Raw genomic sequence first — 22,476 nt, 5'->3', positions numbered from 1 at the left:
GATGAACACGACATTCAGGGAGTCTCTGTCGCTGCCAAAGCTGTTCCATGGTGATTCGGTCAGGGCCGACGAGGAGGCTTCCATTGGAAAGACGATGAGGATGATTGAGTCGATCCATAACGCGGGGCACTCATTTGTGCGGATAGCAAAGGCACCATACCGGGACATGGGCAACTTGTCCTCGTCAAGTTACGACCCGCTTTTCTACTGCCACCATTCGAACATGGACCGAATGTGGCACATCTACAGGAAGATGCAAGGAAACAAGGTCGACTTCAACAAGGAAACAAGGTCGAATTCAACATCAACAGGCGGATGCAAGGAAATAGCTTGTATTTTTGTATTGACAAAATTGCCCTCACTTTACCACACTTACCCCGACCATACGTGGGGCCACCTCGATGTTTATGAGAAATCCACTCCGTCCATCTGTTTTTTCAGCTCATTTAAGGTCATAGGACAAATTATTGAGGCATATCGAAAGCTCAACTGGTCCCTTAATGGCCCCAAGATATTTCAACTGTGGGAGTTCTTTCCCACTCTGATCGAGTCAATCCAAGTCGAGTCGAGTTCGAGCTATATATCGAACCGAGTCAAGTCGAGCTCGAGCCAGCTCGAACTCGGCTCGAACTCAGTTTTGAGCTCTAAAAACCAGCTCGGCTCGGAGTGAACTCAGCTTCGAACCGAGCCGAATCAAACTTTTTTGAGCTGAGTCAAGCGAGTTGACCGAGCTAGCTCGGTTCGTGTACACCCCTAGGTATCGTCACTACAATGATAACAATATTATCGCGATAATATTGATAAAATCACCAAAACTTCAAACAATTGCAGAAAATGGGGTTTGCAATGAATCTATATATGCAATTGTTTCTATGATTATCAGGCAGCATCCCACATTGCAAACCAATTTATCATAAAAGAACTAAACATAGTAAGGTTGATTGTCACTTTATCTGCGAAGTCTCCATTTGCGAAATATCTACACTATATATCCTGTCTCAGAATCAACTTGCTGACATATTCACCAAAGCCCTTATCACAATTAGTCTACGCGCATATGTTCCAAGCTTGTATTAACAACATCTCTATTTCAACTTGAGGGGGAGCATTGACACATACTGATGTGGGCCGTATAGTTGTATGGCCCACCTAGCCCTCTTCTTCTTCATGATGTTTGTGTTAAGAGTAGGAGGTTTTTAGTTTAAGGCTTCATGGGGATTTTTCTCTTTGTTACTTAACGGTAATTTGGTCCTTTCAACTCTTATTAAATTAATATAAACTCTCTCTCTCTCTCTCTCTCTCTCTCTCTCTCTCTCTCTCTCTGTCTGTAATTGTACAACGATGATGATAACACTGACATGATGATTCTAGTGGCAGTGGTGACAACAATGACAAGGAAGAGAGGAGAAGAAGATTAGTAGAAAAAAACGGTTTCACCCATCGCCATAGCCCCACCTACTTGTCACAGAAAAAGAATGAGTTTCTCCAACCCCAACCGCCGAACGGTTTCTCCCACCTGAAGAAGAGTGTAGGTCTAGTTTTTTCCTTTTTTTTCCTTTTATAATATTTTTCTTGATTTCTTTTAAGAATAAAAAGAGGTGAATGTTATTTTTCTAACTTTTTTACTAAAGAAGAAGATGATGAAGAACAATAAGAAAAAATATATATATACTAATATGTATTTATTTTATTTCAAAAATAAAACAAGAAATAATAAATTGACCCGACTGGTCAAGCGACCTGACCTGATGACTGAAAGAGTCCCAAGCTGGGTCCAGATTTGCAAATTATGAGTACAATCACAACAATAGCATCCACCTACGGTTTACTCAAAACAAGGATTACAAGGCTATAAAACCAGGTCCTTACTCATGCCTCAATGGTAGACTCACAAGAGTTTCAACGCGAGGCCATGGGTTCGAGTACTCATTGCAGTGAAATCCTACTGTGGTGTGAGTGCATGGGTGTGTGTGGAGTTTGAGTGAGTGTGTTGAAAAAAAAAAAGGTTACAAGTCTATAAGCAATGACTTATGGCAACCATACTTCTACATAGCAACTGGTTTTGGAAGCAACTAAATGTTTAGGGATGGATAACTATAGTTAATAGAAGGTAAGAAGATGGAGACCATATTTCCAATCTTGATCATCAAATCATCTAAAACCATGTGATAATGAGAAGATAGTGATATCAGCAAATCAATCCATTTCACATGTTAGAATACATTTCTGTGTGCGAAGTTTGATGTGTAGAACATGACAACTACAGATAAAATAGCAAACTTTTACTCAACTTGTGGGTAAAATAACTGTTACAGTGATGCCACAATAAAGAAAGTGGAACACAAGCCTATAATCCTATTTAAAATAACGAGTAGGAACTCACAGCCAATAGCTTCAATGAGTGTAAGGGCACCACCCGATCATCATGATCAGCTGTCAATAGCATGATAGGGGGGTATTGGCATGTCTGACCACCAAAATGTTCCCATGGTCTTTTCACATTATGAAGTGGAGAGTATCTGAGAAGGAAAATATTAACGCTTAGCAACATCATGAACTAAAAGTCAAATTTTAAATGTGAACATACCAACAGCAGGATCTGGACGAAATAACACTAAATCGCAAAAATATTCATCATATTGGAAAAAGAGAACAGATCAACAGTGTGTGTGTGTGTGTGCATGTGAATCATATTGAAAAAGGGGAACAGATAAACAGTGTCAGTTTGTGTGTGTCATCATATTGATAAAAGGGAACAGACGAACAGTGTCAGCGTGTGCGTGCGTGTTTGAAAAAAGGGAAACAGATTAGCAGGGTGAGCGTGTGGCGTTTGACAAAAGAGAACAGATTAACAGTCTCAGCATGTATACTTGTCCCTCCCTCCCTCTCTCTCTAAACAACGACAGGCATGGTCTTTGTGAATATACCAAACTCCAGCCATAAGGAGTCCCACCATAACATGGAATACAAGACTCTAAAATCAGTAAAAATGCCAACAAATGCCTTAATAAGCTCAAAAATGAAAATCATGAGGCCATCAAAGAGTTTACAGCAAATAGGCCCCAAATGGTAATCCACAAAAATAAATTTAGATAACAGAAAGGGATAAAAAGAACAAGTTAATTTTCTCACTTGATAAGCCATTGGAATTCTTCTTCCTTGTCTGAACAACCGTAATCAGAAGTCCATGCATGGCCTAAGAATAGAAGCCAGATACATGCATCAGAAAGTATAAGCAAAATGGACAACGTGCAAGAATTGAGCTACCTAGTAGTGTTTAAAGAAACCTCACCTATGGTGAACTTATGGAAACGGAGCATGTCCATAACACCAACGTGCGCGAGAGCACAGCCAAAAAGGTCGGGCCGCTGTAACCAGAAAATGTCTAATTTGTTTACTTAAAACGTGATTTCGATATGAGAATACACTGAAAAGTAGCCACTAATTTACCAACAAGAAATTTCAACTTATTCAACAAAAATGAGAATGTGATGGCTACTCGCCAGAGTAGAACTTTGATTCATAATTTCCACACAATTGCCAATGTATCACATTGAAAGATGTGGCTCATTCATCAGGTGAGCCCCAGACTGCCTATGGCCGCAAATCATGCTGGTCCAGTCGTTGGGCAGGCAACATGTATGAAAAAAAAAAAATTTATATATACATATATATCAGCTGACAAGAAGTGACAACAGATCTGCAGTCAACCTAGATGTGTGGCTTACGTGATTATCAGACCAGCTTGATTTTCCTGCTATGGCACATATTCAGTGGAAGCTCACCTGATGAACAGCCTAAATCTACCATACACACTGCTGCTCATGGAGTAAGAGTAAGGATTGAAATCTTACTCTTGCAAGTAGCCACGAGTACAACAAGGCCTGCAGGAAAACACAAGAAACCAGAAACAATAACATGTTGATAGCCCCTAGCTCCCTACCTGATTTACACAAGCTGCAACTAGAAGACCACCATTGCTTCCACCTTCTATGCACAGCTTCTGAGGCTGGGTATAACCAGCAGAAACAAGATATTCAGCAGCAGCAATGAAGTCATCAAAGCAATTCTGCTTCTTTGAAAGTGAACCAGCTTTGTGCCACTCCTCTCCGTACTCTCCACCACCACGGATATTTGCAGTGGAGAAGACCACACCTAAGTGTCTCGTGAGAACAATTCGGCTCACACTGAATGATGGTGTTATACTAATGTTAAAGCCTCCATAACCATATAATAAAGATGGATGTGATCCATCCAAAACAATATTCTTCTTACACATGATGAACATCGGTATCTTGGTACCGTCCTTACTAGGTGCGAAAACCTGAGAACCACATCCAACAAGGAGAAGAGATAATCAATCATAGGTGGTAGTGTGATTTCAGAACTAAATTCATATTCTAGTCGTTTTCTGGCTTTTAGCTTTTCTATCGTATTTTGATTTGATATTAAGAATATCACCATTGATTCATGTTAGAATTACAGACTGCATTTTGGAGAATTGTTATCTTTCATTAATGTAAGAATCATTGCATCATACACATCCTAAGAACTGAGATGACAGGCATGTACAGCTTTGTATAGAGCTGACCATATCTACTAGACATGGTCTTGCAGACACTAATCTACTCCCCCCTCAAACTCAAGCTTGCTCAAAGGACTAGCTTGAGTTTAAAAGGCATGGATAACATCTATTTACAAATAAAAACTTCCACGACAACGAAACTTGAGCAGCAATGAGTACATGAGTGGCTAGCTGCAAGCACATTATGGTGACAGCAAACATCGGGTGATTGATAGCAGCGATAGGAGAAAACATCTTTGGAATGACATGATTTTCGATAACTTCTGGGATGTAAACCACTGGCACTTCCAATAGCGGGCAAAGAATCCAGCAGCACTTTTAGGGCGTGTTTGGGCACTGGGATTAGAAGGGATTACGTGGGATGGAATTGCATTTGGTCCCGTGCCAATTCCACTCCATGTTTGGGGAGGATGGAAAAGCTGTCGATGGAATTACATTGGGTCCCATGCAAATTTCACTCCATGTTAGCAAGTTGTGTAGGTCCCACTATGATGTGTAGGTTAGATCCACACCGTCCACCCATTTTTTGAGATTATTTTAGAGCATGGGCCAAAAATCAGGTTAATCTAAAGCTCAAGTGGACCCCACCATAGAAAGCAATGGGGATTGAATACTTACCGTTGAAAACTTCAATGGGGCTATATAAGTTTTGGATCTATCTCATTTTTAGGCCCATGCCATAAAATGAGGTTACAAAACAAATGAACGGTCTAGATATAACACGTGTGTTATTCTCAATAACTTCGAATGATGGTTAGTATATCCATTCAATGTACCACCGGATTACCAACAAAGCATGGAATTATTCTTATCCCATGGCAACAGGGTAATTATGTTATTTGAATCCCATCCCACCGAATCCCTTCCAATCCCAACGCCCAAACACGCCCTTAGTGGCTCAGGTTTGAAGTGTTGGTCTTCCGAAGGCAACGAGACTTTTTGTGGATGAGATATGAATCATGGGCACTTCTGATGGCTCTAGAATGTTCCAACAGCAAATTGGTCATGGAATTAGTTCTAATTAGAAGCCTGCGAGAGAGATGGAATTGAACGTCCACAGAATTTGGTGCACTTGCAGAACACCAAACCAAAACTTGAAACAAGAAGCAAAGCTGGAGCTCAAACGCTCTTTCTTCTTACTTTCTATACAGGCACTGGGCGGAGAATGCTGCAAATGGGTTCCCAGGTACAACAGGAATGGTGGTGAAGAATCTATAGCTCTGATGGAGTTCCATGTGGATAGCAATGGGGTTCCGATGATGAAGATGATGATGTGGTGACAACAGCAGCTAGGAATGGGTTGATTGGATCTGGTTCTTGTTCAGATCTAGATCCAGTGAGTTCTCTTGATGAATGGACCAATTATAGAAAAAACCGATCGAAAACAGAGGTGGAAGATCAGGTTTGGGTTCAGATCAGTGTTTTAATAGCGGTAGTGTGTTGTGTAGTGCTCAGCCCCCTATAGTGTGTAGCGTAAGCATGTTCAAACAAGTTTTTTTTTAATGCAAAACAAGTTATTAATTATCATTTATCAAAAGCCAATCCACATATACAAATCAAATCAAATAATTACCACATCAACAACTTTCTAAGCAAACCACTTTAATTAATAATGTCTTATTGGAACCACTAAGTACAAAAAATAAATAAAAATCCCATAGGTTAAAAGTATCAAGTACAATACAAGTCTCGCATTTCTCAACATTAGATACAAAGAAAACGTAAAAAAAAAAAATAATAAATAAATAAAATAGTTTAAAAAATAAATTGTAGTGTACGCTACACGCTATGTAGTTGTAGCATGCACTACAACCCCTATAGTGTACGCTACACGCTACATAATTGTAGCGTAGGCTACGACCCCTATAGTGTACGCTACAAGGGATTTGCACTATTTAGTACGATGTGGCATTACGGCTACATTACGAGCATTACTTGAAACACTAGTTTAGATAGATGTTGTATATTGTGCAGTTGTGGTGGGTTTACCAAGTGATGACCAATTCACTGGCCAGATTTGGAGAAGATGAAGGGAGGAAGCATGTTCTGCAATGCACGGTAAGGGGAGGGCAAGATGCAATTGGAAACAGGCTGGCATATTGGTCGATATGAGGATCTGCTACGTGTAGGCAGTGATGGTGGTGCTTGTAGGGATGGTGATGCCGGAAATATTGGCGAGCTGTGGTGTGCTACAGACCTTGTGGTGAAGAGGTAGATGAGGATGCCGGATATGGTTCCGGTCTGAGCTCGCCAAGCAGATCGCATGTTGGATGTGGTTCAAGTTGAATGGAGGTTTGCGAACGGTGGTGAGTTTGGACAATTGGCGAGCATACCGAAGCAAGGAAGATGGCAGCAACAACAGTCAGAGACGATGTACAACACCCCTCCCTGTTAAGAGTGCTCGAATAGACATGGCATCTGATAGATCACTGATGTTGCAGAGGTCAGCAACGAGTTCAGCGCACTAGTTCTTGAATGTCTACGTTGGATCTGATCTAGGGTTTCTATGGAGATGGGGCCTGCGACGAGCGATGATGCTCTCAGATCTGAAGATGGTGATGGCTATGGCAGTGGTTACTCTGATCTGAGGTGGTGAGCGGCGAATGGTGGTGGTTGTGCTATGTTTGCAGTGCGTGATCTATTCATGCATGGACTGCGGCGGGTGCAAATGGAGAAGAGGGCAACCCTAGATCTCTTAGATTCAGACCTAACGCCCAAATTTGGAGATGGACGTGCTGGGTTGCAGATGGGCAGCTGGATGCCTATGAGAACAGTGGGTTCTTCATCTCAGTAGCATCAGAAGAGGGAGGTGGTGGTTGAATAAGCATGTATATCAGAAACGTAGCTTTGATACCATGTTAGAATTAGGGACAACATTTTGGAGATTTGCATTGTTATGTTTCATTAAGATGAGAATCATAGTATTTATACACATCCTAAAAACCAAGATGACAAGTATATACAGTTGTACCAGATCTATGAGATATGGTCTTGTAGATTACTGACAATCCAGAAGACGAAGTATGAAAAGGAAAAACAAAAAAAAAAATTAAAAAAAAAAAAAAAAAAAAAAAATCCTTGAAGGCTGTTTTATGAATGAAACTATGACTGGACTCCAAAGTTCAAATAAGCAAACAGTTCTCAAATAAGTCCCATCTTTACTAGATGAGACAAGACACTTGGGAGTGGGAGGGGGGCTTTTGTGAGGGATTAGGGTTTGGAGGAGTAAGGAGGGTTGATAGGTATAGATGGGAGGTTAGGGAATGTTTGAGAGGGATGGGGAAGGAGAGGAGGGGATGCTCCATAGAAGGTTTTTGGGAGTGAGAAAACAACTTTGGCTTCTTTCGCTGAGAAATGGACTTTTGACCCAAAACTCCTCACTTTTTAGCAAATGATTTTTGCTTATGTTGGCATCCAAGTGCCGAAAAAGAAAATCATTATAGGCGACTTTTTATTCAGCGACACCATCACCACCAGAGCCTTCTCCCAGTTATTTGGGATCAGCTTTAAGGTTCCTGTTTCGCCATCCATTCGAAGGCCCTATCCTCAATATGTTAACAAGCATTTGTATCCCTCCTTACCACCTCGATCCCAAGTCCTTTTAGGTCTTCCTGTAATCCTCTTTAGAGGCCCTCTGACCACATTTTCCTTCTTGAGTTGTGGTTAGCCATCTCTGGTGAGGAGACTTTATACAGGAATTCATTTGGAATAATTTTGGGGTGGCATCAGAAGGGCCCCTTGGGTTTATTAATATTTCCACAACTCCACAGAACTTTCAGGAATACATGTGAACATGCATCAGTGGACAACAAAACAAGTGCCCAGACAGGCAAATGTGTAAAAGCATAGAAGATCCAAGCCATCCATCAGCCGGGCACCACAGTTAATGTAGCCAAACGAGAAAAACAAAACAAAAAAAAAAAAGGCAATTGCATTAATCAGGTGGTCCACAATTGTATGAAAACTGTATGGTTAAAGAAAGGATAACCAATGGTCCACATCCAATGTACATATGTGGCCCACCTGATAAGAAAACCAGCCTTTTTTTGGTCTAGGGCACATTCACTGAGGGCACCATCTGATGAAAGGACCACATCTCTCACAATGTGCCACAATAATGCGTGTAGCATGCTTGCAGATGCATTCTGCAAGTAGCATTCCTCCACAAAAGTTTTATTCGGCTCATTGGGAGAAGAGTATATCTGCAAGACAGATACCATAACAGTAAGAAAGCCTTTAGGTTTGCAGCACAAAACCTATTTTTTGTAATAAGCTTACCTGATTAACCTGGAACTCTGTGCGATCAAATCCAGATATAACAATCTCACGGAATATCTTCATTTCTGGAACCTCAGTTGCTAAGTTGCACCTATAAATAATGCCGGGAGTAAGGAAGCTAGTGAAGCTAATAAAAACCTCATGGTCTTTACGCTTTCCAGAAATCCCGTAAATGGTACCTATGTCTAGTGGTATGGGATGTTGCAATAGACCTGTTTCCAAGTCCCTTATCTGCAGAACATACTTGCAATCACTCAAATAGCTCACTAAAAGTTGGTTACCATTCACGGCTTTTGCCGATTCGAGCACGTCCTTTTCACCTTCTTGGAGCACATCAGTCCATACACTTGGCTCCCTGAGGTCTACCCGGACCAACTTATACCTCGGAGCATCTTTATTTGTTCGGAAGGTGAATTGGCAGCCATCATTTGATACTGCTTCATAAAGTGCATCGAAATTATCAACAAGCTTAACAAAGGGGAGCATATCATCTCTCTCCCTTAAACCTCCAAGCCCTTCAGGAAGTGCAGACAAGTCGCAGTAGTAAAGTTTGTTGACTGGATCACAACCTTCCCCAATAGATAAAAGAAGATACTGCAGGTTCGAATAAAATAAGTCAGCTACTTAGCCAGAAAAACTTTACACAAATCTTTCAGTCTATACTACAGAAAATAAGATGAAGATGTAATGTGATGCACTTATTTATGATACAAAAATGTATAACTGGTAACTTTGATGAGTAATGACAAGTCATAAAGCACTGACTTATTTCTATTTGAAATGTCGAGTTCTACAATGTGAGCTATTGTAATGGTAGGAAAATGCTCAAATATGCATGGCTAGAAGCATTCATCTGATATCCAATCAGGTGCAACGAAAGAAGAAATTAGCCTGCTCTATACCGTCGAAAACCAGCATTATATGGAATCTCCCTTTGAAATCCGGATTGATAGTTGACACATGTCAGACTAATCAGACATTGTGTCTGACATTTAGACCATATGCGCAAAAGGATAACAGGCATCAATATGTCAAACTAGAGCACCATTCATTTCAATACTTGAATTCTATGACTCATCACTTCAGAGCATTATATTCAAACCTCATGCTCATACGAGCAAAGCTTGATGATTCATTGGTCAAGGACTGGAGCTAGGCTTTAGTTCTTTGTTTTTCTACAACAATCCAACCAATGTGGAACAATTCCATCCTCAATATATACAAGACTTGAAACTCTAAAAAAAGGACAAAGCATAAGAGAGAATAAAAAAAGACGGTTTTCATCATATGCCATGTCATGGCCCATATGTTCTGCCAAACGATGTCCCGTATAGCCTAGCCAGTCGAATAATTGTCTTATAAAATTTCCCTTATATCATATGCATGCAGTGATGACACAAAGCTCTAAAGGCACATCTCCATTTCATCCACCCAACTCTAGTTATGTTGAATTAAAACTAGGCAACCTATTCATATTGTACATTTGTCAATAACGACTGAAACAAATGAGGATGGTTAGAAGCTTAGAGGTGATGTACAATGAGAGTTTCGTACTTTCTACAAAACAATTTGAACTATAAGAAGCCATCCTCCTGTTTGAAACCATGTGTCCTTCAGTGGAGACAGACCTTTTGTGATCTTCAGATTAGGAAGCAGCAATGGTATGTTAGTGCTTTTGGCAAAAGGTAACTGAGTGGCTGTGGGACCTAAAGATATTGCCGCCACTATTCCACTAATGTTTCTGGAGAATACCTTGCAAGGACAGATACAATCTTTACACACATAAATAAATATACACACACACACACACACACACACACACACACACACACACACACACACAATATATATTCTCCTATGTTCTTCAGGCCTTTATTTAAACTTTTTTGAGAACTCATCATATCCGATTAGTCTCGAAAATCTGAATGGTCCACATGAAGCAGAACCTCTTGAAACCCCTTGGTGCAAATTTTTACTTTGAACCAAAACTTCGGTGGGCCATGAAAAATGCAAACAGTTTCTTCCCTTGATTTGAATTTCTCCTTGCTATGGTCCGCCAGAATCGTAGATCAGGGTGAAAATTCACCCCCTAAGGTTTCATAGGATTCCGCATCTTATGGATCGTTCGGATTCGACACCCATGACACATGTGCAAAGGTGCGCACGCGCGTAGGTGAGCATGCCTCTATATATATATATATATATATATATAGAGAGAGAGAGAGAGAGAGAGAGAGAGAGGGGCATGCTCACCTACGCATGTGCGCACCATTGCACACGTGTCATGGGTGTCTAATCTGAACGGTCCATGTGATGCGGAATCCCATGAAACCCCATGTGACAAATTTTCACCCTAATCTAAAATTCTGGTGGGCCGTAGCAAAGAGAAATGCAAATCAAGGGAGGAAAATGTTTTCATTTTTCATGGCCCATCAAAGTTTTAGATCAAAGTAAAACTTGGGCCCGGGGGGTTTCACGAGGTGCTGCTTCACATGAATGGTTCAGATTTTGGATCCACATCACGTATGATGGGTTCTCAAAAATGTTCGCACCAGTTCCATGCGAACTGGTGCGCAGGTGAGCATTTCCTTATACACACACACACACACACACACACACACACCAAATGCATCACATTCGATGTTTTCAATTTAAAAAATTAAAATAATAATAATAATAATAAAAAGATGAGCAGAGAGCATGTTACCTTTCCGTCCTCAGTGACTTCAGCTGAAAATGACCATTTTGGGTGCTCTGGATCCTTCCAGCACAAAATATCTTGTGATTGATCTGTACCCAAGAAATGATAATAGACCTCATGATTAACGTTAATGTTGGTCTCTGTACCGGCATCCAATTGTTCCCCTTCCCTATACAAGGCCAGAACAGAATTACCCATCATGAACATAATATTGCACGAATGAATGCATTGATATTCAAAGACATCATTCCATGTCATTTAGTTGGAGCTAATCCAGAAGATTAGTGGCAAACAAGATTCACAAAGCCAACCCTAATAGCGGGGACAAGGCCATGATCACGATGATGCTGACAGAGAAGTATCACTTACTTCGGAGCCGGATAACGAGAATAAAAGAAACCTTTATTATCATGAGTCCAGCTAATAGACGAAAACTTGACCTGTAACAAGTAAAATATACAGACATAAGAGACTTGAAGCAACAGACGTACAGCAATTTTTCATTTGTTAAGAAGTACACGAAGCAATTCTAAGTTCAAATGGAATAAACATCATGAAAGCATTTTCCTTAAGGACATGATTCACAAACATGTAGAAATATGCATCCATATGGTGATTAGGATCTTCGATTTGGAAGGCCATCATATGCATGAACCATACTCCAAGTGATGCCATAGCTCTGGAACTCCTACAGACAGGAAAAAGAACTTTGGGACCCCGCAACCATGACAAAAATGAGAAGAAAACAGTGGCACCGATGCCTGCCTGATGACATCAGCGTGCAATCCTGCTGAGGCTAACATGAAGATGTCAACCCAATTTGGGTATGAAGGAATTTTGTGGAGGCAATTCTAGGTTTAGTAAGGACCGTTTGAAGAATGTTTGGCACTGTCATTTTAGTTTTTGGTTTTTTGAAACATTCTAATTAATTTAGGGATTAAATTACGAGCCCGTGTGGGGTTCGCTTTTAGGAAGTGCCTAATTGATTCACAAAAATAAAAACTCCAGAATTGTTATGAGATATGCTTATGCTTAAAAAAAGCGGGAAAAAAACATAAGGTAGTTTTATTGGACACACGGACCATGCAATCATCAATGTGGAATGTTAATCCAGTCTAACCACACTTCATGGACCACCTATTCAAGATCACACTTATCAGCCAATAATAATTGTTAGATCAGCAGCCTGAAAAATAGATTGTCCAGATAAGTTGGTAAACATTGTCTTAACCATACATCTGGAGAGTCAAAGGGTGCGTGAACATGGATTGCTTGCATCTCTCAAGTACTTTGGAGGCATATAGAGCATACAGTGATAACAAAGAGAAGGGCCATTGATTGGATGGTTAGAATCTTCATATCATTGTGATTTTTGCAAAATGGCCAAGAAGCGTGAGTGACTGGCAGGACAGTCTAGCTCACCTTTTTGGCTGTATTCTCTTGTTTAAATATGGGCACGTATCTATTAGGGGTCATTTCAATGACTGTAAAATCATTAAGTGGTAACCAAATTACAGTAATCCAATTATAGGTGTAAAGTGTTTACAGCCTGTACCGTTTGGCTTTAAGCTGTAATCTGATTACAGGTAAACAGTCGTCTGTGTTTGGATAACCTGTAATCGGACATTCAAGCACGGATGAGCTTAGAGTGCTAGATCCTTTAAAAATCATCAAATAACATATGAAGTCTTCATTTAAGATAGATCATTAGGATAAGCCCAACTCAATAGAGCCTATGGCCGATCGTTACGCTAAAACAATCATTTGGTGGGCCACAAAATTGGGCCCACTTATTCAAATTCCATTTTATGATGAGATGGTCTGTATTCATCATATGTGGCTCGCCATCTACATCCATTGAGATGATCTAAGCCATGCTTGATAAAATCGACAATGTACCATTCTTGCACAAGCAGACTCAGATTTGGTAGTGATCCCTCCACCACCATGGTACTGGTTAGTGCTCTACGGACCCCACCATGATGCATTTGCTCTTTCCAAGCCTTCCACCATTTTTCTTGCTCATTTTAGGGAATGAACCCAAAAATGAGGCAGATCAAAATCTCAGGTGGACCACACCATAAGAAATAATGGTGATTGAATGCCCACTATTGAAAACTGTAATGTTTATTTGCCATCCAACCTGTTGAGTAGGTCACAAAAACCTAGATGAAGGGAAAACAAAAATATCAACTTGATCCAAACCCTATGTGGCCCCCAAGAAGTTTTTAATGGTCGGGTTCAATCACCACTATTTCCTGTGTGGTCCACCTGAGATTTGGATCTGCTTTGTTTTTGGTCTCATGCTGTAAAATGATCTAGCAAAATGGATTGACAGTATGGATAAAAAACATACATCATGGTGGGGCCCACGAAGCACCGACCTCAGTAGTGGAGGGGTCACTACGGAATCCCAATCCCGTTTGAGGGGTTTCTTGCGAAACCCTAGTGACAGTAACCCGAGAGAGAGAGAGAGAGAGAGAGAGAGAGAAAGAGAGAGAGCCTTGATCCAAACACTTGCCGAGGGAGAAGGTATGTCTTCATCTTCTTCTTCATCTTCCTCTCCTTCTTCCTCTTTTTTTTTCGTTTTGGGTCCTGGTGTAGCCATTGGAAGATGATCCACAACTCTCCCCCAGATTGGAATTTTTCAAAAATTAGAACCAATGCCTGAAATCACTTTACCTGTAATATGAAACACGACCTTTAGCCATGTTTCAGATTACAGCTAAAAGTTGTAAACCGATTACAGCTTGCAATCTGTTTACAGGCAAATACAACCATCCAACGCCCCCTGTAATCAGATTACCACTTAATGATTTTACAGGCATCCAAACAACGCCTTACATGTATTCCATCCCCTCACAAGAAGGGCCACTCATTGAATCACGATGCTTTTGAATGCGTGGAAACACCTCCTCGGCAATGTCCCCTGGCACTTAAGAAAGAAGCGTTGTTTTAAGTAATTGTGTCTTGATGACTAATTGATGTGGGCCCCAAACCAAATATTTAATGCTTAAATAAGTGATTCTAACAGTTATAATTGTCTAAAAGCACGGAATAACACAATGCAAAACAGCCCTGCATATTTATATTATGGAAAATTTTCTATTTTGAAAATTACATCACAACCAAGGGTTCATCATGGTTTGGTAAGTTTTAAGCTAGGGCACTTCACTCACGACACATCTTATATAGGTTTATGAATGGTCGAGATTAAAATTAAAGATCAGCCATATGGTCAAGATATTATCAATTATGGAAGTCACTCTCCATGATGTTTCCTAGTGATGTTGCTCATCTTTAGATGGAAACACCCAACTGCAGCAGACCTTACCAATTGTCTTCTCCCCAAAGTTTTGTAGGGTATCTCTCACTATTAGGCTTTTGTGAGACGCATCCCTCGTATGATGCTCTCCATGCCTTTTGGTGCCTCTATTTTACACATTTGCCTAAGGATCGACGACCAAAATTGGATTACAAATCCGAGTGATGTATCACGGTGGTATATAGTGACAACCACATTCTCTCTTAAGCACAGGAAGATTCTTGTATCTTGACATGTTACCTTCAGTGAAGTTGCCTTCTTTGATCTTCTGACACATATCACATCCAGGCTTGACAGATTGTGTTCCATTGCACTTACTCTCTGCTCCAAAAATGTGTTGAACATTGTTGTCTCATCATATACAGTTCTTCCCATTATGGCATCAGATGCACCGCAGGAGTTTCCGTCCGTTAGCAGTAAACCTGCTCCTGCATCCAACCCTATGATGTCCTCGATCCAGCCATTTCCCATTGTCTATCAATGTCAGAATTGGGGTTCGTCTTCTTCGGCTACTGATGAAATGCCCATTGCTCTCCTAAACGGAACAAGGCTGTGCATTGTATCCTAAAAAGTTCCTATTAGGATTCATCTCAAACATCAAGACAAGTTGCTGAAATCACATCATGTAAAGAATCTAAAAAAACCGCCACCATTGGATCAACGCCATAGCCGAAGAAATGGATGCCTTACACACAAATGATACATATCGTTCCTTGACCTATGAATAGAAATGCTTCCAGTTGTCAATGGATCTGAAAGGTGATATACAGAGACAATAGGAGAAATGAACGCCGTAAAGTAAAGATTGTTGCTAAGGGATATACAAAAAATAGCACGGCATTGATTGCGATGAGATGTTTAATCAAGTCATCCAGATGGCTAACAAGCTTATTCTTGCTATTGGCAACACATACTCGTGGCTGCTTCATCAAATGGATATTAAGAATGCCATTTTACATGGTCACTTTTAAGGAAGAAGTTAATATGTAAACTCTATTGTGTTTCTCTCAAGAGGGATAAAAGAAGTTTGTATGTCAACTCAATTGTGCAATTAATGGGCTCCAGCAGGATTCTCGTGTCTCATTTGAGCTTCTTCCTGAAGCTCTCTGAAATCAAAACTTTTACAGAAGCATTGCAGACACAACTCTCCATTTGTCGAATTCACTTATGCAGCCATTATGGTGGTCCTCATATACGTTGATGGCATTATCATCACAGGTAGTTATGCAGCTTCCATTTTGACATGAAAAAAGCAGTTGTATACTCATTTCAATGTGAAAGACCTCAGCCAAGTTACACTACTTTCCGGGTGTTGAAATTACATCTTACTCACAGGATGCATCTACTAACCACTAGTGTTCAAAATATCGGTATCGCATTACGTATCGCACCCTTCGGATACAGATATATATCGGTTATCACACGGGATATATCATTTGTATTGGGTAATTTATCGCACTTTTTGGGAAACATGAGGAAACATTGGGGAAATGGTTAAAATTTTCAATGAAACTTCAACAATTGTTAAAAAAGACCTTGATACACTTTTAAATCATAACGTCTCAAAAAAAAAAAAAAAAAAGTGCACATAATAGGTTTCCTTTGTATAGGGTCCTAAGTTATGCGTTTTTTGACTAAACTAATGCAACTATATTCAAATTAAATGCATAACATTTTGAGTGTATGTGATGATCACTTCATCAAACACTCCTAAATACTTCAAAATTAGTCTCAATTGACATCTGGTTGCAGGAAATTTTCTCTGTATATATATATATATATGTGTGTGTGTGTGTGTGTGTGTGTGTGTGTGTGGAGAACATGAAGAACCAATGGATATCGAAATCAAAGCTCCGAATCCATGATTTTTCATGCAAAACATGAAGAACCAATTGATTTGAAACCATTTGACATTGATTTAACATAATTTCATAAAAAAAATGGATCGGAAATTGAAAATGCTCCCCGGATCGAACATGTTGGATATATCAGCACTACTTGTGCGTTTTGTATTGCACATGTGGGATACAAGATATATCATGGGATATATCAGGCGATATCGTTGATATTTAAAACATTGCTAACCACTATCAATGCAAGTATGTTTATTACTTCTTAGATGTTTTAGGATGCTTAAGCATAAACCAATTGACATTTCAGCTATTCTTAACAAGAAACTAGATGATGACAATGATAACCTGCTAGAGACCCTATGGAAGGTAGTCTCCAATATCTCATTGTCACTAGACCCCGTTACCTTTGCAGTAAATAAGGTTTGCCATTTCTTTCATCCATCAAGAATTTATCACCATCAGAGAGCTAAGATAACTTTTCCGTACATCAAGGGAACATCTGGCTATGGCATCCTCTATTATTCCTATTGGCACCAATCCAATTCATCTCTGTGGCTATTCCAATGTTGATTCAGATGGAAACCCAGATTCATGGCATTCACAAGTAGGTATTATTATTTATTTATTTATCATATGACAAAATAAGGAATTGGCAAAGCTTGTACTGTCATGAAGGTAAACAGACAACAATAAGTAGATAATGGGCAGAAAATTTTCTTTAATGTGTTTGGTTGAACAATTCCCACACCTTCATTTCCTTTTCTGTTGCGTGCATGGTTCTTAAATAACCCTAAATATTAATATACCGACATGAAAGGGAATTTGCATTGTGCAATGCAAGGATATCCCTAATGCTTTGTCACAATCAGGCCAACGGATTGCCATCTACAACAAGCCGCGAGATCATATCCTAGATTGCCACCCGCCGGGATGGTTGCCATAAATCCCGGGAAAAAAAAAAACAAAAAACTAAAAAACAAAACAAAACAAAACTGAGAGTAATTAGAAGAGGCAGATTAAAGGAATGTGCAATTAATTGCTTCATCAGTGTCTTTTCTAATACTGCTTTTTTCTTTGAACAGTAGCCTTTTAATAACATAAATAGAACGTTATATTAACAGTCACATTTCACATTATAAATATTCAAGATAAAATGAGCTTTGTGCATGTTATATCAAGACTCACCCATGATAATGAGTCCGGCTCAGCAATCTTATCCTCAATCCGCATGACTTTGATTGTGACCCAATCACTACCACTTGAACTAAGTCCATAAGCCAAAAACTTCGCATCCTCGCTTACAGAAGATATACTCAAAGCGACTGTTCCATCCTTACTTAAGCTATTTGGATCAAGCAAAACTTCTGGCTTTCCCTCCAAATCATCCTAATAGACAAAAATGAATCCAATATACAGCCCAGTGATAATTGATCTCCAAACCAGAACAAGAAAAAGTATCCCATCAAATTTGCACCTACATACCAGCATGTATAGAATACTCTGCGCCTGTAGTCCAGTGTTGTGGGAGTAGAAATACTTGTCGGCTTGTTTGGAGGGTGTATCATACCGTGGGTGATCGAAGAGTGCCAATATCTGGTTCTTTAGCTTCTCCCTTGTCTCACAAGACTGAATCAACACCTCCGTCAAAGTTGCTTGCTTCTCAACGAAGTCCTTAACCTCATCAGCATCCGGGTCTTCAAGCCTAATAAGAAAACCAAGGCCTTAATAACAGGATGTGAGCATATTATGTGAACTTCTCAATTTATAGACTGTTGTAGCAGCCCTAACAACCAGAATCACAGGACATTGAGTTTTGAAATAATAAAGAAAGGACTCATTAACAGTTTCTAAATATTAAAATAGGCATGTGTATGGCGTACACCATACACAGCTGCAGTCTTGTAAACATGAATATGGTTGTGTGCATAGTTACCTGGGTCTCTCAGTCTACCCTCGAATTATGATTCAGTTCGAGCAACCAAAAACACAGTTTGATTTGCTAAAATTCAGTGGTTACAATCATACTAGATAGCTCCAGTTCAATCCGTAATTCATGACCCCTTTGATGCTAAAATGAAAGTAATTCATCCGGTGACAGTGTATATGCTAGTCAGGGCCTGCTTGGGTAGATGCAAACAGTTCACATCGACAAGACATTTGCATCTGTTCGGGAAGCAGCGGATGATGCAAATGCAGTGTGTTTGCATTTGCTTCCCTTCAATAAGGGAGTACAACCTTCTTCTTCTTTTTTCAAGTCAAATAGACAGAAAAGAGTTTGCCTCCGATATGACATTTTAAAGGCAATTTTGGAGGGGAAAAAAAGAAAGAGGTTTCCATTTGTGAGATTGTGAACCAAACAGTTTCGAATGCAAAGGAAAAGCATTTTCCAAGACATTTCTTTAGCAAAACAAAGAGGTGCAAAGCATTTGCTTCCGCTAGCACTGATGTCAGGTTACCTTCCACTTACGTCACATCTTTGCTTTCCCTTGCATTCTCCTAGTTTACCTTTAATCCAAACATACCATTAGTGGACAATATACTGTGGCAGTGTATATGCTAGTTGGGAGAAGTGCTGACATACTTATCATAATACACCACCATTTTAAGAATGGTGGTGATTCCTTACAGCTAGCATAGTTGTACGGCAACACAGACCATCCAAATTGCTGACCCAATTGTGGATGGATAATAATCCAGACATTAGACTGAGAAGTGACAGTGACCATCTGATTTTGTCCTAGGCATTTGGACCTCTCATTATTTTACTTTTAACCATCCATTTGATAGCCATCAATTGGATGGTCAGGAATGCTAGATCAGACTGGTTTTAAAGATGTTCTCCATCCACAATGTGCCTCACAATTTGAATGGTGTAGATGGCAGTGCATGAGTACCACGTGTGAGAAAAATGAGCCGCCACCATTTTGTGGGAATCTATACTCTAGCCTATGGCAGCAGCCACACATTCATGATGCTGTAGACAAGGTTTTGATACTTTTGCAGAGTATATGACAGCAGATTCACTCAAATTTTGTACACAGGCAGATGTTGCAGTAGAGTATAAGCACAAAAATTTGTATACTCTAGGCTAATGATATGGAAAAGAGTATTTAGTGTATATTTTGGGCCTATCATGATGGAAATCATATTCGTCATTCACAAACCCAAGTTTGGCGGCCATTTAAATTGTGCTAACAACCATGGATAGGTCATTCATCCAAAAGTGTCATTGGTTAAACAATCCTTTCTGTCAATAGGCATTTGTTTGTTGAATTCAGATTGTTGTATAAATAAATCCATGTTGAACTAGAGTAATGAACTGGTATATTGAACCTGGCAAACCCGAATTGCAAATTAGAAGAATTGAAAAACGAATTAAATAAGCTTATCACATTCGATTGAGGAATTTTAAAATGTATCAAACTGTGACATACGAATTCAAACCCAAATTAATTGAATTTTGATTCAAGCAACTATGGTTGTGTATACTTGTTGTATATAGAAACACAGAGAAGTATTCATCCCTAAAATAATAGCCGGTTTGGCATTCTATCCTAAATAATAGCAGATATCTGCATAGGTGAAGAAAACAGGTACCTCTTCAATCAATTGGGTCCGAGATCTGATTAATAACAGATGTAATACATATGGCTTGAAAGGTCGTGCTGTTTGAAGGTTTCCTATCAAGTGTTGTCAAATTGCATATGCGATCGCATAATCGCACATGTCATCGCTTTCATTTTCTTTTTTGAAAAAAAAAATGGGAAAAAAAAAACTAAAAAATTAGGGAAAACTTCCCTAAAAGAATGAACAAATGAGAAACTATGAAAGAATATGGAAGAAGAAATGAAATGATCTTGATTCTTGAATCTCGAATCTTGATCTTGGATGGTTGAACACTTCAACTTTTAACTTCAAATTCAAAGTTCGATCTTGAATACTTGAATGATGAATCTTGATCATGGATGGTATTGTTGAATCTTGAATGATCTTGGAAGAGTTCAAGTTTGTAAATGGGAAATTAAAAGTAATAGAGAGAAACTTGAAATAAAAGTCGATGAGGACATCAGACCCTTCAAAGTTTATCAAAGACAAAGGCGACCGACGAATACATCTTTATGGCTCGATGATGATTCGTGGCACAACCAATGAGGATTTTGAAGACCTTACATGTGTCCCTGGATTAATTAAAGGCCCCACATTAGGACGACACACGTGTAGGATGAGTTAGAAGACTGATCTGTTATGCAGGATTTATTAGAAAGCTTTGTTTTGCGCGTTTTTTTTTTGTAATAGGGGTAGTTTAGTCTTTTTTTTAATTCAAATTTTATAAATAAGGTGTTTTCTACCCTAAATTTAATGATGTTTTTTAATGAAAGTTTGGTGCCTCCTTTCCCTTTCTCTTTGTGGTAATTTCCTCTCTTCCCCTAATCTCATTTTCTTCTAAATTCCGTTTTTAGCCCTCCAACATTCTTCTTCTCTTTCTATGCCTAGTATTCTTTGATTGCTATTGTTTACAATTAGATTCTTTGAAGTCCCCTTACCATGAAAATCTGATAATTGATCCCAACCCTCTTAGATTTTTCAGCCGTCCCTATTCCAGAAATCCTTTGATTTCCTGGACTAAATAAGCTAGATTGATTGTTGGATTGAAACCATGCAAGATCAGGAGGTTCCATCCCTCGCCGGATCCAATCCACGCATGATTTGAATACAGTACTGCAATATTGTGATGATGGTCTTCAACCATTACAAGTTTCCTTTGTTATTATCTTTACTATGATGTGGAATGTTGAATATTTCAATTGATTTGCTTAGTTTATTTTGCTGGATAATTTTTGTGCTCACACATGCATGCTAGTTTAGACCGTCCTGCATCAAAAGGGTCCCACATTGCAAAAATAAAAATAAAAATTGCTCCCAACAGTCAGAAATAAATTGCTCCCAATAGTCAGATTTCTGACTGTTGGGAAATATGCGATCACATATGCAATATGCAATCGCATACTCGAACATGCCATGGCATACTTGTCAGGGATCGCATATTCGCATGTGACAACAATGTTTCCATCAAATAAGCATGTCGATGCAAACCGTATGCATATCCTCCTATTAAAAAGGACCTAGAACATCCATTAAAAGCAGGTGCTACATCATTTGTTGAGGATAAAGAGGTTCATACTGGGCTAAAAAGTGTGATAAAGATATTAGAGCCTGACTTAAATTCGCAAATACGGGCATCAAACAAAGGGAGTAAAAGTCTTTAATTATTGGTCATTACTTATTCATTACATACATATTTTATTATTATTTAAAACAATATGAATGATTTCGTGTATTGTCCACGATAGGAAATATATGGACTTCACATGGGCAGCTTCTCCAATCCACTTGCACAAAGAAAAAAAATTTAGACACCTCCAGGTAAGAAACTAATGTTTTATTACTATTATGTAACCATATAGATTGTTTTATTAGTGATGTTGAGTGGGGCATTTGCCAATATTATTGTTACGTGCATAACATAAGTTTCTTGATTGGTGGCTTCATTTTGGAGAAAGTGCAAAGGCTCTCAAAACAATTGTAATAAGTTTTAAGCCAGACAATTCCTCTAACTGTGAGAAAAGCTGGAGTTGTTTTGCACACATTCATTCGAAGCAAAAGAAGAAGTTGCAAGCCAAGATAATAGATCGGCTTGTCTACATGTGCTACAACATAAAGCTGAGATTACAGA

At 39.3% G+C, this 22,476-nt stretch overlaps 1 protein-coding gene across 1 annotated transcript in view; it reads right to left on the bottom strand.

Moving 5' to 3' along the window:
* The window catches only part of LOC131243234 (uncharacterized), a 49,197-nt gene that overhangs the window by 12,024 nt on the left and 14,697 nt on the right, over nucleotides 1-22,476 (bottom strand). The window contains exons 2-10 of the mRNA XM_058242430.1: nucleotides 18,225-18,444; nucleotides 17,928-18,128; nucleotides 11,934-12,004; nucleotides 11,571-11,733; nucleotides 8,864-9,457; nucleotides 3,944-4,324; nucleotides 3,293-3,368; nucleotides 3,133-3,196; nucleotides 2,384-2,519 (exon numbers count right to left, since the gene is read on the bottom strand). Of these exons, the coding sequence (XP_058098413.1) occupies nucleotides 2,384-2,519; nucleotides 3,133-3,196; nucleotides 3,293-3,368; nucleotides 3,944-4,324; nucleotides 8,864-9,457; nucleotides 11,571-11,733; nucleotides 11,934-12,004; nucleotides 17,928-18,128; nucleotides 18,225-18,444 (1,906 nt within the window). The remainder of the gene's footprint in view (nucleotides 1-2,383; nucleotides 2,520-3,132; nucleotides 3,197-3,292; nucleotides 3,369-3,943; nucleotides 4,325-8,863; nucleotides 9,458-11,570; nucleotides 11,734-11,933; nucleotides 12,005-17,927; nucleotides 18,129-18,224; nucleotides 18,445-22,476) is intronic.

The sequence above is a fragment of the Magnolia sinica genome, chromosome 4, assembly GCF_029962835.1.
Source record: "Magnolia sinica isolate HGM2019 chromosome 4, MsV1, whole genome shotgun sequence".
Taxonomy (NCBI): domain Eukaryota; kingdom Viridiplantae; phylum Streptophyta; class Magnoliopsida; order Magnoliales; family Magnoliaceae; genus Magnolia; species Magnolia sinica.
The sequence above is the reverse complement of the archived record's forward strand: the minus strand, read 5'-3'. Positions and strand labels throughout refer to the sequence as shown.